The sequence below is a fragment of the Folsomia candida genome, unplaced genomic scaffold (genome assembly GCF_002217175.1).
Source record: "Folsomia candida strain VU population unplaced genomic scaffold, ASM221717v1 Fcan01_Sc007, whole genome shotgun sequence".
NCBI lineage: Eukaryota > Metazoa > Arthropoda > Collembola > Entomobryomorpha > Isotomidae > Folsomia > Folsomia candida.
Genome location: NW_019091199.1, coordinates 702,347 through 720,957, shown reverse-complemented (window position 1 = coordinate 720,957; position 18,611 = coordinate 702,347). Strand labels below are relative to the sequence as shown.

Sequence of the window (18,611 nt, the reverse complement as noted above, 5' to 3'; positions counted from 1 at the left end):
TGAAAATATACTTTAGAAAAAACGTGCTCATGACACGTGAACATTTTCATATCTATCAAGCATAAATAAATATTTATTTTTTATTGTAGGATACTTAAAATAAATAGGAAAAAATCATACAAAGCTGTATTGATTTATGCATTGGAGCATAGATTGTATTCGCAGAGTACAAATGTTACAAGTGTTAGATCTTTTTGTATGTAAAATATATAAGAAAGGATAAAGTGCAGCTCTCTTTTATTTAGACGTTTATATGTATTCACAAATAGGTTTTACTGGTCGTAAGCGAAATTAAAGGCCAGGGCCACCTATAATCGTTCTCCTTCTCATCCCGTGAGTGCCAAGGCTAATAATGAAATAAACTATTGACCTTAACCTCGAAATAAGACCCGGATTTCTTTAAGGGGTCGATACGCCCACTTTCAATGCTGGGTTTCGTGGATACTAAATATCTGAGGACAGTACTCCTACTGTGTAGTAAATAATAAATAAGTTACTTCTGTAAATGTCAACAACTAAAGTAAAAAGTTCTCTTTAATGCTTTTTCATTCACATTCATTTGCACTAAATGATTCTAATTGTATTGTAAGTGACATAAGACAAACTCCATTCAATACACATTAAAACAATGCATACTAAATATAGGCTGCCAGTTAAGTTTTCAACCTCACTATGTATGAATAAGGCTCGTTTTAGTAATTACATTGGGGGTATTCATGATTCCTTTGTAATCTTAGTATTCTTCGTATCGTAAAATAAGTTACGAGGGTTACGAGATTTTTTAAGCGTTGTAGAATTTGGTCATTAAAAATCGCGTTACTAAGCTTACCATTTTTACGAAACTTCACCCCTTCTTTTTTCTTCACAAACTATTTTATGATACTAAGGACACAATTATGAATACCCTGATTGAGTGTATTCATATCCTGTTTACAACGTACATTTATCACGTCATTGGGATATCCGATAGTGATGATATTTAATACTATGCGACGAGAAATGAGACGAGGGAAATAATTCGGACAAGAGAAATTTGACTATAGTCGAGCCTCAAATTGTAGGTTGTCAAACTTATGTAGAATTGAATTGAACACCAGATTAGAAAGTGAGATAGATAAACACAGCGACAACAATTCAGTCCAACTAATTAACCCTCGCTCATATTGAGTTATGTACATACATATATTCTAACAATAGAACGTGATTTTAAAATAAATAAAACTTGCGACCACAGGTGACCATGAAGGTAAGTTGTTATGTAGCTTTATACCAAATTTATTCACTAGCTGGAATGTTATTGTTCTGCCGCACACGGACTAGACTGACGCTGCCGGTGGTGAATAGGGGGCGACGAAATGAAATATCTAATCAATCCATCAATCTGCGGGCATGTCTATACAAAAATAGAAACAACAATTCCATTCTGTCAATCCGTAGCGTGCCCCGGATGGAATAGAACTGCTTCGCATTTTGCTCTTTTTTTAGGGCCGGTCAGTCGTTGTATCGCCACGTCGCATCTTTTTTTATAGGACAAGTGGTGCAATGGTGTGGTCGTGCCGAGTGTGTGTATTTATATACGTACCCAAGTTGTTTGGTTGGTGTTGTTAGTGACCGAGATTAAATTGGAATTAAGCGAATTGAATTTATACGAGGAATAGTAGTTATGTAGCCGTTTGTGCGAGCCAGTGAACAATAATAAGCGAGTTCTATGCATATGAGGATCATTATCTTCATTTCATCCATCGAAATAATTTATTAATTGAACAGATTGCTGTTACTTATTTCATGTACATATTTTTACCCACACCAACCACACCAAACCAGTTGGGAACAACGACAACGGGGATGCGATGAGATGATGATAACCCATTATGCATTCACACAGTGTCATTTCATTATTATTGCAGACAGAATGACAGCGAGTCAAGCAGAATCAAGACAATAATCAAGAGTGCATAAAATATGTAGTCTTGCAGTCCGGTGGGCACGAATCTTGAGAGGATAATTTTTCCAAGTAAAATATTAGCACACAATAGTACAAAAATTGCATTGCAAATTCTGATATTCGTACAATGTGTCGTTAAGCACAAGATTTAGTACAATTACAATAGTGCATTTGTAAGCAGTAGGAAAAGTGATATTTTTGTTAACTACGACCTAGCAGACCCTCCTGGATTGGGTATGGGCTTGAAGCCGTGCACATCACTGGTTCTCGGCGTCATGGGTGTGGCTGTTCTTCTGGCATTGGGATGCCTGGGCTACTTTGGCATCGTGAGGACAAGTGGAGAATCGTACACTCCGACGGGGTAAGGAAGACTAACTGATTTATATCCTATGAATAGGTCATTTCTAGTTATGACCATTCTAAAATGAATGCAGGTGTACCATTCCTGAGGAAAAATGCGAAATTCGTCTCAGCCCAAAAGTTCACCCTAGCCATTATGAAATTTATCTATTTCCAAGCTTCGAATATGGAAATTTCACTGGGTACTATTTCATACTAGATGATAAATACAAGTTCATGTATGCATAGATATTTACATGCACCCATGTTTCCCTTAGAAATGTATCCATCAGCTTAACGCTTCTTGACACAATGGATCATATTCGACTTCACGTGAAATATCTTGACGTGTCTGAAACTAAGCTAACCTTTACAACCAATCAGACAACTTTTTCTGTTACGGTGAGTCTAACTGAGAATGAGGTGGCTTTGTGCAATCAAATAATTTTCGTTTACGTCTCATCAGACCTATGAATACCCGCTCCTGGATTACTGGGTGATAAAACCAAACTCTGAAGGGGTCACTTTTCCACGAGGGGAGTATGAGCTAAGTATGTCGTTCGGGGGTAGTCTCACCCGTGACATTACTGGTCTTTACCGTTCCTCATATTCTGATCCACGGGACAACAAAACAAAGTACAACCTACTCTTTTTAATCCCCTCATTTTTTTCTGTAGATCGGTCCCCAATTTCTAACTTGTATTATATTCAAAGGTACGTCGTATCCAGTAAATTTCAACCCACCGCAGCTCGTAGAGCATTTCCATGCTTTGACGAACCTTCAATCAAATCCACATTTTCTGTCACTTTGGTGAAGCCGTATAATTTTACCGCGATAAGTAACATGCCAATAGCGACGGAACAGTCGGACACACCCTCGGCAGGGTTAACCACGGTACGTTTCGCCAAATCCGTTCCAATGGTGACATATCTCGTCGCCTTCACCGTGGGCGATCTTGCCTTTATCGAAAGGAGAAGCAAGCGGGGCGTCCCTGTCCGAATTTACACCACGCCGTTCCAAATCAAGAGTGGAGAGTACGCTTCCAGCATCACTGCGGACATTCTAGATTTTTTTGAAGACTATTTCGGAATTCCGTACCCTCTTCCTAAATTGGGTACAAAAATAAATTATAATTTTATAATTAACTTTCTAATTAATCGTATGCATTTAGATGTTGTCGGAATCCCTGACTTTGTCTCCGGGGCGATGGAGCACTGGGGAATGGTGTCGTTTAGAGAGTCAAACCTTCTGTATCAACCCGGTGTTGGGTCAGCAGCCAACAAGCAAAGGGTCGCTACAGTGATTGGACACGAATTGGGTAAATCGACCATTTCCATTCTCTAATATAACTTGTTCTAAAGGTTAATGCAATGATGTTTCTTTACTAAGCTCACATGTGGTTTGGAAATTTGATGACACTGAAGTGGTGGAGTGACCTTTGGCTTAATGAAGGTATTTGTTTGATAAATGGGCATCAATGATTTGAGAAAGACACTTGAATAATGATATAAATATAATATAAAGGCTTTGCGTCGTACATGGAGTACAAAGGCGTGGCGGTGGTACATCCTGAGTGGGAAATTGAAGCTCAGTTTGTGGCAGAAGATTTGATACCTATTCTGAGTAATAAATGATTAAAAAGACGACTAATTTGTTTATCTACTTATACTGAAATGTATTGTCTTCTCGGACCTGAAATAGGTGTGGATGGACAAATCAGCTCACATCCCATCGTCCAAGACGTGAAGCATCCCAACCAAATTACAGAGCTATTTGATCGTATTTCCTACTCCAAGGGAGCCTCGGTTATCCGAATGTTGGAAAATTTTATGGGGCTCTCTCGATTTCGAAAAGGAGTATCCAACTTTCTGCAAAAGTATTCCTATGCAAATGCAGAAACGATGGACTTGTGGTCGTATCTTCAAAAAGAGGTTGATCGGTCCAACCCAGCAAACATATCTCTGGTAATGGACACTTGGACGGGACAGATGGGTTACCCTGTGCTCATATTGAACAAAAGTGAGGACGGGAGAGCTTGGATGGTAAGCCAACAACGTTTCTTAGACAATCGTGATGCTGTCCAGCAAGGTACCCACAGCGAAAGTCCGTTTCATTATCGATGGGAAATTCCAATAGAGTTGGAGTGGACGATAAATTCTAAAAGTACGGAAAAAATGATTTGGATGCGACACGACGAGGGTTCAGGTACTTGTTATAACGCTGTAGGAAATTTTTTTCCGTAATTTTTAATTGTTTGACGTAACAATCCAGTGACCCTTCCTTTGGATGCTTCCTTGCCATGGGTAAAACTCAACCGAGGTCAGTTTGGCTACTTTCGCGTCCTTTATCCGCCACCCAGTTACCAAACTCTGAAGGAAACGCTGCTCGCTAATTTCGATCCACGAGAAAGATGCGGTGCAGTGGATGATGCATTCTCATTATCATACGCCTACTATCTCGAGTACAAATTTACCCTGGACTTTTCTCAATATCTTAAAGTTAGTACAGTCAATTTAAGCAATGAAAACGTGCATGTAAATTTGAATTGGATAAATAATGATTCACGAAATTTTTGTATTCAGATGGAGAATCATTATATTCCTTGGAGCTGTGCACGTGAACATTTTTTCACTCTTGGCAGACTTATCAAATCGATTGACTCTGATACGAGTTCTCTCTTTCAGGTTATTGAATATTATTTAAAAATCATAATTTCTAATGATTTCTCTAGAATAATTTATATTTCGTTATCGCAGAAATATATACTCGCTCTGGTATCGAACATGTACCACAAGTTAGACTGGAGCGACACTGAAAGCGATAACCACTTGGACAGGTGAGTGGTAAACATATCTAACAAGACATACAAAATTACCAACCTAACTAAATAACTACTTTCGTTTTTAAGATTATTGAAACCTCTCATATTTTCCCTCGCCTGTGAAAATGGTCACCGACCTTGCCTTGAGCGTGCGAAGGAGTTGTTCTCACGATGGATTGCAGATCCAAAATCTCCATCTACTCAAGTCCCTTCAGGTCTTCGAGATGTCGTCTACAAATGGGGTACATACACGCGTTTCTAATTTAGCTAAAACTTGTAAGCATAGAATTTCAAAAAATGTGATAAATATTATGTAATTGAAGGAATGTATCAGTCCGACCTTGCTGATTGGGACCGCCTTCTTAACATATATGGGAACGAGCCTGACCCACAAGAAAGTATACGACAGCTTCGTGCATTAGCCAACGTTCAGGATGCTTCCATTCTTAAAAAGTGAGTTCGTCACTTTGCTAAGAACTTACATATTGACAAATGCATTTACCGAAATTCATTCCAACAGTTTTCTCGAACTATCTAAAAACGAGACCCTCGTGCGACGGCAGGACTACTTCCACGTGATAAAATATTATAGTGGAAACCCAATTGCTAATCCAATCGTTTGGGACTTTTACAGGTTTGTACATTAAAAATTCACAGACGTAAAAATGTTTGTAGAAAAATATGGTTTAACATAAGTACATACGTGAATAGGAATCAGTACGACTACTTAGTGAACAGATTTTCCTTAAATGATCGGACATTTGGACGTGCCATTACAGCCATCAGCTACAGTTATGCGACACAAGATAAACTTAAAGAGGTGAGAAACTTTTAATAATGACTGATTAAATTTGATTGAATGACATGCCATAATAAGCCTTGAACCATAAATAACGGGAGAATTTATTATTTTCCACTTTGAAAATTTTTCATGCACACTGCACAATATCGGAAGTAATTGGAATATGCGACAAAATGAACCTAAGCCTGAATTTAATACCAAGAAAGTTAGAGGCACAAATCTCACTTAATTTGTAGTAAATAATGGTAGATTCAATAGCTCGAGAAAACTAAATTGTAGTTTATATTCAAACCAATGATACAATGTTTTCTAATCGTCCCGCGTTGTATGGTTCAAGCGTTAGGCATTTCTAACAACTAGTGAGGAAGATGAGAAGGAAACTCATTGAATTTTTGAAAAGCCAATTGAACCAAGAATGAGAAAAAAGTTGCGAGCTGGCCGGAATCGAACCGGCAACCTTTCGTTCTGATCACTACCGGGTAACCACTTTCCCCACAAAGCCCTGTGAATGGCTGATGCTTAATTCTCACACTTGGCTGATGCGTATTTTTTATTTTTTAAGAAAAACTTCTAACAAAATTTCTAACAACTAGGTTGACTAACTTGGTTCTCAGGTGGAAGACTTCTTTGCCAAGCACCCTGAGGGAGGAGCAGGTACTCGCGCCAGGGAAGCAGCCTTGGAGAACGTACGCAATAATTTGGCGTGGGCAAAGAAGAATGCCAACGGAATACGAGAATGGCTTCTACAAACACATTTTTCTTAACGGTAACATTTGTGTTATTCAATAGAGGTCTACGCCTTATTCAAGTAATTAGTTATAGTGTTTTGTATGTACAATATCTGAAATTAGCTTCACCGAGAGAACAACATATTACATTTGTGATTACTTATTGTCCTAAATTGACTCTGCATAAATTTCCCTTTGTTCATTATCTCAACATATGCACAACGTGTGACACTATGCAATATCCTCGATTTCGTTCCCATTGAAAACACAGAATGATTACTTGCTAATCATTAAGTACAAATAGTCCTTAAATATTAGATAAAATAAAACCGAAACATAAAACATAAATAGTTCCACTAATTAATACAGCTTTTAAACCGCCAAAGTGACAGAATCTTTTCTGATTTTACTCTCCTGCTCTTCTTCCGTAATTCTATTCCAAGGTTGGACATCAGAAGAGGCGAAAGCCAAGTAGAACAGGCTAACCGCAAAGCTAATTCCCGCCGGAATACTTAGCGCAATTCTCCAGCCCCTTAACGTAGGCTGTGTAAATTGTGTAATAATGAGTCAAAGTTTTAAACGAAATGAATCAAGTGTTAACTTACATTCTTTTCTAAAATTAATCCGGTGACCAAAGGAGCTACGAAACCTAAACAGTTTCCAAACATATTTGCAATCCCAGATATAGTGCCAGCATGATTAGGCGCGATTTCGATATGACCCAGAGTCCACCCACTATTTGAGGCCCCAGCTATTCCGGCTATTACGTAACAATAATAAGTTAGCTAATTAGGCGTGTACTTCTAATTTATTACTGATACGTACCAGCAAAATTTAAAGAAGCCACCGCCATGGGAGTATCGCAACCGCCGTAAATCATTCCAATAAAGCCACCAGCTGCCCCCCATAGGGCTGAAAATAAGAAATAAACCAATTGGTAAATATTTGAGCAATGATGATATTGGTTACTGATGTACACATATAAATATGTACCAATTGTGCTGCACAACTTTCTAGTCGAGATCACAGACAGGTATTTTCTATTGATGAGAAAATCTGCCAAATATCCCAATAGTATTCCCACCCCGAAATTAACAACCTGTGGCGACGCTGATAGCCATCCGTCCTAAAGCATAAAAGTACGGCTGGTTTTAAACACAACTCAACTTAACTAAATATTTATAATTACTCCTATAAATATTTTTTACCGTTTCGATATCAAAGTTGTGGACGGAGCTGAGATACATTGGAACTTCCACATGAAGAAGATAGTGGGACCATGAGTCCCCTAGGTCTGTTATTAATACGGCCCACACTGGCAACGACTTTACGATTTCACACCACGGAGTTGCAATATTATCCTAGAACAAAGTATGTGGTGTAAATTTATACTTAATAATGCTGCCCCCAATGCAAATACGTATATAAATTGTACATGATATGTACATCTGCATGTTGATAAAAAAAGTACCGTCATTGATTCTCCCTCCAAGTGTGATTGAATGTAGTTGAGCTCCTCTTCAGTAATTCGTGGGTGTTCGGATGGGTCATTGTAAACGAAGAAAGACCAAAATACAAACCAGACCAGGGTCAACCCTCCAGCAACGTAAAAAACGGAAGGCCATCCAAAAAAGTGGAGCAAATATCCCCCAGCCACCATCGTGACTGCAGTTCCCAGAGGAATTCCTGCATATAACCAGTTGACCATTCGACTTCGCTCGCCAATTGGTGCCCATCTCGCCAACAGAACTAAAATTGAGGGCAGAGTGACGCCCTACAAAGAACCATATGCAATGAAGCCTATATTAGATAATTAGGTTTTTAATTCCGTATGTACCTCTGCAAGTCCTTGTGCGACCCGGATCACAATGAGTCCATAATATTCATATGCAATGGTAACGATCGGAATGAATAGTGATAAAATTCCGGTTATCAGAATACCCCCAGAAAATATCCATTTGGGGCCGTAAACATGGGAAAGCTTGCCCCCTGGAAACTGTGTAAGAACATACCCCCAGAAAAACGCCCCCAATAGAATTTGTTGCTCTTCTTCGCTCCAGTCGAATTTCTCAGACTCGTAATCATTATTGTTTTCGTCCACGAGTGTCGCATTGGAATAATTAAATTGAGATGAGTTTGTCTTTGGCATTAGACCAAGGGGACAAATTGCTGCCTCATGATCAGGCATGGTCAGGTTTCCTCCCTTACCAGCGCCCACAGTGCCATTGCTTCTTTTGATCATTTTTACAATGGCAATCGATAAATTAAATCTCAATGCGTAGCACAGAGCGAATCCTACAAAGCCCAGCACGAGGAATGTATGTCGTGTCCCCCATCCTGGATTTTACGCATATTAATTACACACCTTGCCTTATCAATTACAAATACTTTTTTAAAGTAGGAGTATTTAAGTCACCTTTAGGACTTTGTTCTATGTTGTCTTTAGTCTTTGGTTCTTTTAATTCGAGTACATTTTCTGCAAGTTGCAAATTGGAGTCGGCTGGAACGCACATTTTCTCCGATTTTAAAATACTATAAAGTGTTGCATGCATGCATCGTTTTTTTATATGGCTGGCCAGGCTGAATCAATTGGCATTTCCAGAAATATTCTGGATCAAAGTAGATCGCTGACGACTGATCCCGTCCTCCATATCTTGTCACACGCCCACTTATTTGTCAAATAGCAGCACAGTATTTAATGCATTCACATGCTACATAGATCTACATGCTAAAAAATCAAGACGGCGGAAAATGACATTATTTTAATTTTCATACAAATATGGTGTTTGTTTGTCTGCAACTATAAATAATTTGCAGATCCGCGAGTGAATGCATGAAAGAATAAAATGTTATAGTTCGCAGTCTTCTTGACGTTAACCAGGGATAAATTTTGCGTGTGCCATTATTTGAGCACAAGCCATCCTCGTGAAATTTGCAACTGCACATCTCTGCACGAATCCAGAATATATGTACAATATGCATCTCGTACTATGCTGGGAAATCCCACACATTTTCCCCTCTTCGATCAACCAATCTAGCTGTGCTGGGTAGACGGATGGGACATTGTTGTCATTATTCAATTTGACAATTAACATGGCTAATAGATAATTAAGCAGCAATAAATTTCATGGCAGTTAAAACCGATTTTTCACTACACTTCGCGTCATCAACACTACCCGACCTTATGGAAATTCAGCTCTTATTGTAAATTGCATAGAAATTATCTGTGTTATTGCATAGTGCAATAATGTGGTTCTAAAAAGCGGATTAGCTACCAGATCCGCATGACACAAATAAAATGAGAACCAGTTACATATATTTGTTTGGAACTGATAAATTTGGCGAATGATATTGTTATATGCGTTATGGCTTGGCTATGTACATATGCAAATTTCTGTACTTGTGCATTGACGATGACTATATTGCATCAACATTTCTCCGATTACCAAATATTAAGATACGACTATTATTCTATGGTCAAGGGCGAGAACGATTTGGAGAGTTGTGTTCTTAGAAAAAAGCTTCCTTTATAATCCATTAGATAATTTCACTAATACATTGACACATACGCACTAAACCACGAAACAAGGGATAAGTCAATATCAGTATTTTTAGACATCTTCACATGGAGTTGGAAATTGTTAAAGGTTTTGAGCACCAGTAACTGCGCTGCACCCTCATTCAAGTTGTCGTAATCCAAAACCATAATTATTTACTCGGTTAAATATAAGCTTTAAACCATGAATGTTGTACATACAGCTCGACCGAGGAAACAATAAAACATAATTTTCTTAGGCCATATTCCTTTCTGACAAATTCCAAACGTGGCAAAACTCCTGGGAAATAACTACATAGTTTTGCGATGGACTTCACTGTGAACGTGAGCCAGGTGATTGCAAATTTTCCAGGCGTGTCGATAAAACTGGCGATACCATCGTATCTTGAAATTGGGCCCAGTTTTAGCTACAGCAATAAATATCCTGTTATCATCAACCGCTTATTGGCAACAAATAATATCACCCCATACAATCCACTACATCATGTACTGACTTTTACCGAACACGTTTTTCTATTTCTTGTACTATTTCCTAATGCGGATGTCCCCCGTAAAAATTGTTCACAAGCAAACGTGAAACCTTCCCAAGAAACCTTGTTAGGATCCGTTACTGAACATCACGACTTAACGACGCATTACTGTCCTTACAACTCCGTATCTGCTTCACGGGGAAATTCCGACTATTTTATTGTCCTGACAACGCTTGAACATGTGCAGTCCGTAAAATCTTTTCTTCTGGGGTCACCACTTCAGCGTAAATACTTGAGGCTCTTTTTATTCTGGATTATCAAAATAAAGTCAACAGATAAGAGCAGTTTGACGCTTACTCGTGGAATTCATTTACTCCATTGGCCAAGTTCTCCGGAAATGTCTTCAGAATCGCTACGATGTGAAACGCAGGAGGTCTGCCTTTTTCAGATGCAACGGATCTCACGCTTTATTTTCAACTCTGGTCGTGGCGTGCAATGGAGCGTTCCGCTTTCTCTGTTGGAGACACCCAACGATTTTATCACATTTCGAACATTGTGCAAAGGTGCTCGCAAAGATATCTCACCATTTACGACAGGGAAAGTCATCACTTCCCCCGAACCTGCCCTTTTGCAAATGCTTATCGACAATGGGAGCTCCGGCTATTGTTTCTCCAACGTTATGTTTGGTTACCAGCCAAATTTTGCAATTTGCATTGATGATCCATTAGCAGAATTTATTGTCAGTGATGTCGTATACACACATTTGGACTCGTACAACTTCATTACTTGTGACGGCGTTGAAATTGAACCAACGTGGAAGGTTTACATGCGACCATTTGATTTGTACACGTGGTTGGCATTATTTGTGACCGTGCTATGTGTTTCCCTTCTTCTTCGCAGAGGTCTCAAATTGACGACAATATTAAGCAAAATTCAGCTAGTGTTTCTCGTTTTGGATCAAGGAGTTGACATCAGTTTCAAATACAAAAAGAAGGATATTGGATCTAAGGGAACAGACTTTGTTGTTGATATGACGGTAACTCGAGTCCTTTTAATAATTTGGCTGGCTGCTGCCCTAACCTTGAGCAGTGGGTACAAGGGGTGTTTGCTCTCCTACTTTGGACACCCCTCCAGATCGACTTTGGTACATGAAAAAGTTCTGGACTTGGAAAACTTTACGCTGTTTTCCTCCAATCAGCTTGGCTTTTTCAGAAAGTCGTTTGCACTGAAAGAACGCCTGTATTCCACACAGTTTAGCCTCACCTGGGGGAAGCTTCGCCACCACTTCATCTTTACTCTGAAAGAGGACAGGGAAGCGGAACGACTTTTCTTGCTGATGGGGAGAATTAACGTTTCCCCGACCTTGAGCAGATCTGCAGACCTACTTGTGACTGGGGTGGACCTAGTAAAGGAATGTAACAAATCTGGAGTAATTGTAAGAAACGAGATAATCAAGGAGGAATTAAGTTTGGGAAACAAATTTAGACCAAGAACGCATCAAATCCCATTTATGATGGGGTCCGATAGTTTCCTTCGATATGAAAAGTCGTTTTCATTCACGGCCCATTCCGATGGATACATATCAAATCGGTTTCGTTGGTTGTTGGACACTGGGTTGATTGAAATTTGGAGCAGATGGGTAGCAAATCGACGAAATATTCACAACGACCTAATTGAAAACATTGAAAATAAAGTTTCGGACTTGCTTGAGCACATTTTAGCGCTTTCTTGGCTCTGTTCAATTATATTATCACTCTCCCTGATATTATTTGTACTTGAATTGTTCCGTAAACGGTTTGACAATATTCGTTCGGTTAATTTCTAATCCACGACAAAACCTCTTAAATAAAAAAAGGCATGCCATTGGCCCATATACGCATTGCCTAAATACGCATTGTATTACTTGTTTACTGATATATGTAGTTCATAAATGAATGAAATAGTAATGGTGCGAAGCAGGGTATTCCGACCTGGGTTTTAATGGGTTGGGTTTTATTGGGTTTTAATGGGTTTTAATGGGTTGTAAATGAATAAAACCCACTGGGTTTTACCATGTTAAGTTGGTTTTATTTGGGTTTTAATGGGGTTTATTGGGTTTTAATTGAGTTTTACCTTAAAACTACATTCTAAAAGTTAAATACATCTCCTATACGTTAGAAGACGTTATCTCAATTCATTCTAAAGCAGTTTATTTCATTACTATTCTAATATATGAAAATTCGGAACAATTCAATAATTGACTCCATCCTTTAGCATCACAGATTTCAAGTGTTATAAAACAAAAATAATGTCCGAATAGATACAAATTCCTAATTATTTTTGTTAAGTTATTACTTAAAACTAATAAAACCCATTTAAACCCAATAAAACCCATTTAAACCCAATAAAACCCATTAAAACCCATTAAAACCCAAATAAAACCCAATTAACATGGTAAAACCCATTAAAACCCATGGGTTTTATAATTTTTGATTAAAACCCTGGGTTTTTCCGAACCCTGGTGCGAAGTATCGGTATATGTAATTCATGCATATCTAATTTTAATAAATAATTTTATCCTGGTAAAAGTTGTTCATGTTGACAAAAATTTCAAATTACGAGCCTTATCTATCCACCCGCATACATAATTTGTGTTAGATAAATATAATAATTCACAAAATATGCAGAATAAATGTTTTGCTTTAAAAATTCAGATTTAATTTGACCGAAAATTTTGATTGAATTCAATTCAAATGGATTAAAAATTTCGTAATTTGCCCTTTCGGTCCATCCCTTTTTCCATTTTCTGCTCACATCACTTATTACGCAACGCAGAAAGCACTGCAATCTTTATTATCCACGCAGCAGATCTCGCCTGGATTGGTGCATGGGTTTTGGTGACAGGGACTGATGATGTTTTGGCAGGGTCCGGGCCGTTCTGGACATGTCAGCTCAGCTATACATACACAAAACAAATTGATCTGTACATGAACTCTGTTCTTCATTTACATATTCAATATAATGTAAAATATTTATATACCATTAGCAGTGGACAGGCCCATCACCAAAATACTTGCAATGACCAGAGCAAAAATCAGCCTCATTTTGAATTAATTTGGAGAATGGCACTCTTAACCGAGGAGATTGTAGCTGCTGGTGCTGTTGGTGGAGTGATTGAAAATAAATGGTCACAGCTATCACGAAAGAGATTTTATATATAGGGTACGGAACCCCACCCAGTGATACACATGCAAATCGTTGTTTTACGAGTTAATAAAGTGACGCGTGCAAATTCTCTTGCTATTCAAGTGCCACAATAAAATATTCCATTAGGACTGACTCAGAACTAGAATTGCTGATAATAATGATTTATGGTGACATTGATGCATACAGGGTCCAATTCGATAAAGAGGGAAACGAGAGGCTGGTTTATCAAGTTACAAGTAATAATAGGTAAGTAATGCTGGTGAAACCATTGCTGAATTACGCTAGTTTATATATGTTAAAATAAGTAATCCTTCATGTACATATGTATGTACAGATATGTGTGACTGTGACGTTCGTCACGCACTTGAACCCCATAGCACCTCAACAACTTTAATCCAAAGCTATTAGGACACATAATTTACATTAATCCGGTAATTTATGTACGTGTGTACTCGTATATGTGCTAGCTCAATTGAAACATTTTGTATCATTATCTTTTCTTTATTAACGCATGCTAATTCTGATGATATGTTAAAATGTTAAAAATGTTAAAATGTGACAGTTTTACATCGCCAGGACTCAGATTTCTCTGCTTTTCAGCCTCAGATGGCGACTTCTTGCCATAATTTCGTAGCAAGTTGTCTCATCCCCACAGAGAACGGACTCTGCTAGGGGCTGTACACAGTGACATTGCCATTCCGTATGGCTGGGCTCACCCTGTCACGAGACAGCACCTACCCCGTACTAACACCGAGCCGAGTAGGATTAGCAATAGCTTCCCGGCCAGAGGAATCGAACGTGTGACTGCGTGGTGACAATCCTACCCTCGTACCTCTGAGCCATAGGGCCTTGCTTCTGAGCCATAGGGCCTTGCTTGATACGATGACTGACACAGCCTGCGTGGGTGTGATCTAGTTGGTGAAAACATAAATGCAATATGTAATAAATTGGTCGGTGGCGACCTGCGATGGTTACATTATCCTCTTGTATTTAATGAAATCATGTCCCAATTATAGCACAATTAATTTACGAAATAAGTCAATCAATCAACAAATATTTTAGTGGCAATTTAAGATCTTCTACCCAAATGTCACAAATAGCAATTGGTTTACATTTTTGATACACACATGTTCGTAATCAATGTGCATAAGGTGGTGCTACGTACTCATCCGAGTACTTCAGTAAAATTGGGAACCACTGGACATCTCAGTATAGTTCCGAGACTGGCAAGCGTGGTCGGCATGCAAAAACAGATGCACGTAATATCTAACGGGTTCGTGAGGGAACTGCAGATATGCCCCGAATACAGTTTCCCAGTTGTCAATGAGAAGGAGGATTTTGGACACTTTAGCTGGCAAAATGGTTCCGGAGTACAAATCTTGACTGCGTAGGCCAAAGAAAGTTCAGCAGTCTAAAATATTGACAGTCAAAATATAGTTGTATACAAAAATAAGTAATTTGTTACCACTTACACTCCTTTGTGGACACGTTTCGCAAACACAGTGAGTCCCATTTACGCATTTACCAGTGCCTGCGTAGCCACATAAGTCGGTACAAATTGAATCATCAGAGCATCCGCCCAACGCTGTCAATCCCTGTCAGTGTTTTATACTTAATTTGATATCACCCCTAGAAATGTACTCTGTTTAGTTGACATTACCTGCACAAGGAATACAACAACGCAGCAAAAACTTGCAAAAATTGCGAAATAAACTTTCATGATTAAATTTTACGGCTGAAAGTCCTTATCTTGCACTCCGTCCAAGGCGATGATGGCAGTGAAACCTGAAGGTCACAGCACAGTGAGACAGCTTTATAAACGACGACATAAAAATTTAGAACCATCTCGTTTCCATAAGAATTTTGGAAATGTTGTATAGAAAATATGGCTCGAAGAATATGCTTCAACATCTGGCAATATATTGTTGGAATCAGTATATCTTGTTCCATGGTTGGAATTCTGAAATAAGATGACTTGAATTAGTACTACTTATACGAGGGCAATATTACACAAGTCGAATATTTTGTGGATCTCTTATGCATGCAAATTAAATTATCAAAGTTATTAACAGTAGCAGTGCTTACTTATTGTTGAAATGTATGTATAGCTTGCTTCTGTTGCATAAGCATAAGAATGAAAAGGCTACACCACGATGCATATTTATGTGCATTCGCCTGTCCCGATTTTGTATATTAGTTTTTACAAGTGTTGCATTTTTCACAGTATGTTATTACCCTTAAGCATGAAAGACCTTTAAATATTTCAGGACTAAATAATTAAAGGGGCAGGGTCCACAGAGTACTTAGAAAAATCTGGGCATTATCTTGAGCTACTAAAATTCAATGAACAATTGAGAACCGTAATGACGTTGGTTTAATGTATGCTGGTGATATGAAGATGGGTCAATTGAATGAATGACCAGAATTTAATGGAATTTGCAAATGTAATTAGGTTATTATCTTGTAATCCTTATGTGCAATTTGATAAGATTGACGTCAGATTGTTATATCACTTGCTTTCCCAAATCACAACTAAGTATTGGTTGATTGCAAATGTTCCAATTAATTACAAACTCAATTTAGTTTCCATCAAAATGAATAAATTACTCCTCAATTGTTTCACGATTTTACTCGCTTTTTCTGGAGTATTGGTGAGTTTTTTTTACTAAAATCGATTTAATAATTTTAATTTTAATTCATTCTCTGTATTTTCGTCAGGCTCAAGAGGAGCCATGTCCCGATGGGCACAATTTTTGGCCTGATCCGGACTGTCGGTTTTATCTTGTGTGTCAAGTTCCACCAATTCGCCTGCAATGTCCAAATGAACTCTATTGGAATCAAGACTTGTTGGTGTGTGACTATCCAGAAAACGTTCCAGAATGCGTCGGAGGAACTAGGTAATTAAAAATTTGACATATGTCGACAAAGATCTGCTTTGTAATAAACGTGTGATAAAGGCCACCAACCGGCACGAGCACCACCACTGCAACGACTACGACCGAAATTATTACCACTGACAACCCATCCGGTCCATGCCGACCTGAAGGAGTTCATTCTGTTCCACATCCAGGTAATAAACGTGGTCTAGCTTTTTTTAAATTTTACTGTATGAACTACTTACTAAAGTATTTTGTTTTATGACCAGAACTTTGTCATGCTTACTACATTTGTGTGGACGGAGAGTTAACGGAGCCTTATCATGAATGTCCAGACGGGTTTTACTTTGATCCGAACTTGGAGGAGTGCAACTTTGCATCTGAGGTTGATTGCGAGTATGGACCAACACCAACTACGAGTCAAAGTACGATCACGACAACTCCTGCTGGGACAACCACAATAAGTTCCGGGACAACGACTACTCCTCCTGTCAACGAATGTCCACCGGAGGGTGAACATCAACTTCCGTACCCGGGTGACTGCTCAATCTACATAAAATGTGTTGAGGGCTTTCCAATCCTACTCCGATGTCCAGAGGGATCACTCTTTGACATTGTTGACAGAATATGCAAACCGGAAGGGATTGCTGTTTGCAGTAATATATTTTATAAAGGACAGTTTTAGCAGCTTTGGAATTCCAGATGAACTTAAAATTACAAGCTTATTAATGGTCAATTACGATGTATGCAAGTGTTTATACGCACACAAACACAACAAACGCATGTAATAATATACCTAATTGTTCACATAAACCGGAATTTTTAGTCACCTGATTTATTTAAAGGCTAACAAAACTCGAACCACCCCACGGATTGCACCTTGCCAAAATTTGAGTACACTAACATTGCTGATTCTGTAGTATCCTGGGAACTCTATGGCCAGAGGTCGACATGATTTTGAAAATTGTTTCATGTATTTGAGCGTCGAAGTTGAGTTCCATATTACATTTCCACTTTCTCTCCAATACTTCCAGGAATTTATCGTCTTCTTTGATCCAGTAAAGAATATTCCCCCAAAACGGAGAATCCATGTAAAAAGGAGGAGCATGCTTGTTACCCTAGAATTGTAAACTCTTGTTTATTGTATCAACCATATTTCGCGTATGTGTATATTTTTACCACATCGTAACTATGCCAAACGCAGTTTTATCTAACTCTCGAGAATGTCGGATTAGCATGAATGCTCCGAGAATAATTATGTATCCGCAAAGGGCTTCTGTGATGGGAATTATTGGACCGTATTGAGAAACCGTGATGCGATGAACAAGTTCCAAGCTTCTGTATTCGATTGGTAGGAAAGTTGGACTTCGAAGTGCCTACGGAGCGTAATAAATAGTTCTTATTTTTAGTGGCAAAATTATATTGCAGTTTCTGATTAAGTGAAAGCTGCATTTTAAAGCGAACATGCATCGTCCTATGAGACTTTTCCTTCCTAGAACCAGTCAGACATCTGAAATCGGTGACAATGTGGTAGATGAAAGTAATGTACGTTTTGGCAGCCAGAATGTACACAAGAATCAAGGAGTAAGCGACTCCGAAGAAGTGAAAGTAGAAAACTGCTCCTGTTACACGAATTCCCAGTGTGTACCACACTATTTTTTAGCATACAATTACAGTCATTATAAAACAGATTAAAGATAATATTAGAAAGTACAGCACTACACAATTTTCAGGTCGGTTACCGTGAAATTCGTAGCATCCAATTGACGTGAGGTAAATAACGGTATTAGGAAATATGCAGAAATGAATGAAACACAAAAGTTGCGTCAAGCCACACGATATGCAAGTGAGGTATGTAATGAAATCGGCAATCTTGTTTAATCTGGA

The 18,611-nt window shown here is 38.5% G+C and overlaps 5 protein-coding genes across 9 annotated transcripts; 2 read left to right on the top strand and 3 right to left on the bottom strand.

Moving 5' to 3' along the window:
• Window positions 1–110: 110 nt before the first annotated feature.
• Window positions 111–6,847, top strand: LOC110852012 (glutamyl aminopeptidase). 4 transcript variants are annotated; one of them, XM_035853909.1, is made up of 18 exons: window positions 117–2,014; window positions 2,165–2,306; window positions 2,380–2,487; window positions 2,563–2,686; window positions 2,751–2,920; window positions 2,999–3,399; window positions 3,457–3,603; window positions 3,675–3,737; window positions 3,810–3,908; window positions 3,987–4,490; window positions 4,557–4,783; window positions 4,868–4,969; window positions 5,042–5,121; window positions 5,194–5,348; window positions 5,430–5,559; window positions 5,627–5,740; window positions 5,818–5,926; window positions 6,523–6,847. In XM_035853909.1, the coding sequence occupies exons 2-18, from the start codon at window positions 2,182–2,184 to the stop codon at window positions 6,670–6,672; spliced, it is 2,808 nt and encodes a 935-aa protein (XP_035709802.1). In that variant the 5' UTR covers window positions 117–2,014; window positions 2,165–2,181; the 3' UTR covers window positions 6,673–6,847. The 4 variants fall into 4 exon arrangements, with proteins under 4 accessions (XP_035709803.1, XP_035709802.1, XP_035709800.1 ...); XM_035853907.1 differs by having other exon boundaries at window positions 2,162–2,306; XM_035853910.1 differs by having other exon boundaries at window positions 111–2,306; window positions 6,502–6,665.
• Window positions 6,848–6,908: 61 nt separating this feature from the next.
• On the bottom strand, window positions 6,909–11,387 carry LOC110852011 (sialin). Of its 2 annotated transcripts, none has more exons than XM_035853912.1 (10): window positions 11,247–11,387; window positions 10,687–11,176; window positions 9,053–10,599; window positions 8,474–8,973; window positions 8,108–8,410; window positions 7,845–7,997; window positions 7,630–7,762; window positions 7,462–7,548; window positions 7,242–7,396; window positions 6,909–7,179 (listed from the first exon to the last, which is right to left on the bottom strand). In XM_035853912.1, exons 3-10 carry the CDS (start codon window positions 9,186–9,188, stop codon window positions 7,009–7,011), a joined length of 1,638 nt encoding a protein of 545 aa, XP_035709805.1. In that variant the 5' UTR covers window positions 9,189–10,599; window positions 10,687–11,176; window positions 11,247–11,387; the 3' UTR covers window positions 6,909–7,008. The 2 variants fall into 2 exon arrangements, with proteins under 2 accessions (XP_035709805.1, XP_035709804.1); XM_035853911.1 differs by having other exon boundaries at window positions 10,693–11,176.
• A 3,427-nt stretch (window positions 11,388–14,814) lies between these two features.
• LOC110852580 lies at window positions 14,815–15,773 on the bottom strand. The gene is made up of 3 exons (XM_022100681.2): window positions 15,509–15,773; window positions 15,321–15,443; window positions 14,815–15,259 (listed from the first exon to the last, which is right to left on the bottom strand). The coding sequence occupies exons 1-3, from the start codon at window positions 15,566–15,568 to the stop codon at window positions 15,014–15,016; spliced, it is 429 nt and encodes a 142-aa protein (XP_021956373.1). The 5' UTR covers window positions 15,569–15,773; the 3' UTR covers window positions 14,815–15,013.
• Window positions 15,774–16,341: 568 nt separating this feature from the next.
• Window positions 16,342–17,537, top strand: LOC110852579 (probable endochitinase). The gene is made up of 4 exons (XM_022100680.2): window positions 16,342–16,499; window positions 16,567–16,745; window positions 16,806–16,918; window positions 16,994–17,537. Exons 1-4 carry the CDS (start codon window positions 16,443–16,445, stop codon window positions 17,407–17,409), a joined length of 765 nt encoding a protein of 254 aa, XP_021956372.1. The 5' UTR covers window positions 16,342–16,442; the 3' UTR covers window positions 17,410–17,537.
• Window positions 17,538–17,559: 22 nt separating this feature from the next.
• LOC118436251 lies at window positions 17,560–18,317 on the bottom strand. The gene is made up of 3 exons (XM_035853915.1): window positions 18,189–18,317; window positions 17,904–18,100; window positions 17,560–17,842 (listed from the first exon to the last, which is right to left on the bottom strand). Exons 1-3 carry the CDS (start codon window positions 18,192–18,194, stop codon window positions 17,560–17,562), a joined length of 486 nt encoding a protein of 161 aa, XP_035709808.1. The 5' UTR covers window positions 18,195–18,317.
• Between the last annotated feature and the right edge of the window lie 294 nt (window positions 18,318–18,611).

Coding starts and splice junctions, on each gene's coding strand:
- LOC110852012 (XM_035853909.1), top strand. CDS start 2,182: ATGGGCTTGAAGCCGTGCACATCACTGGTTCTCGGCGTCATGGGTGTG. Junction 4,491..4,556: donor GCGACACGACGAGGGTTCAG/GTACTTGTTATA, acceptor GTAACAATCCAG/TGACCCTTCCTTTGGATGCT. Junction 4,970..5,041: donor ATACGAGTTCTCTCTTTCAG/GTTATTGAATAT, acceptor TCGTTATCGCAG/AAATATATACTCGCTCTGGT.
- LOC110852011 (XM_035853912.1), bottom strand. CDS start 9,188: ATGCATGCAACACTTTATAGTATTTTAAAATCGGAGAAAATGTGCGTT. Junction 7,549..7,629: donor AAAGTTGTGCAGCACAATTG/GTACATATTTAT, acceptor TCTTATTTTCAG/CCCTATGGGGGGCAGCTGGT. Junction 7,180..7,241: donor GATTAATTTTAGAAAAGAAT/GTAAGTTAACAC, acceptor CAATTTACACAG/CCTACGTTAAGGGGCTGGAG.
- LOC110852580 (XM_022100681.2), bottom strand. CDS start 15,568: ATGAAAGTTTATTTCGCAATTTTTGCAAGTTTTTGCTGCGTTGTTGTA. Junction 15,444..15,508: donor TTGTTGTATTCCTTGTGCAG/GTAATGTCAACT, acceptor AAACACTGACAG/GGATTGACAGCGTTGGGCGG. Junction 15,260..15,320: donor AAACGTGTCCACAAAGGAGT/GTAAGTGGTAAC, acceptor TCAATATTTTAG/ACTGCTGAACTTTCTTTGGC.
- LOC110852579 (XM_022100680.2), top strand. CDS start 16,443: ATGAATAAATTACTCCTCAATTGTTTCACGATTTTACTCGCTTTTTCT. Junction 16,500..16,566: donor TCGCTTTTTCTGGAGTATTG/GTGAGTTTTTTT, acceptor TATTTTCGTCAG/GCTCAAGAGGAGCCATGTCC. Junction 16,919..16,993: donor TCATTCTGTTCCACATCCAG/GTAATAAACGTG, acceptor TTTTATGACCAG/AACTTTGTCATGCTTACTAC.
- LOC118436251 (XM_035853915.1), bottom strand. Junction 17,843..17,903: donor TTTGGCATAGTTACGATGTG/GTAAAAATATAC, acceptor TTACAATTCTAG/GGTAACAAGCATGCTCCTCC.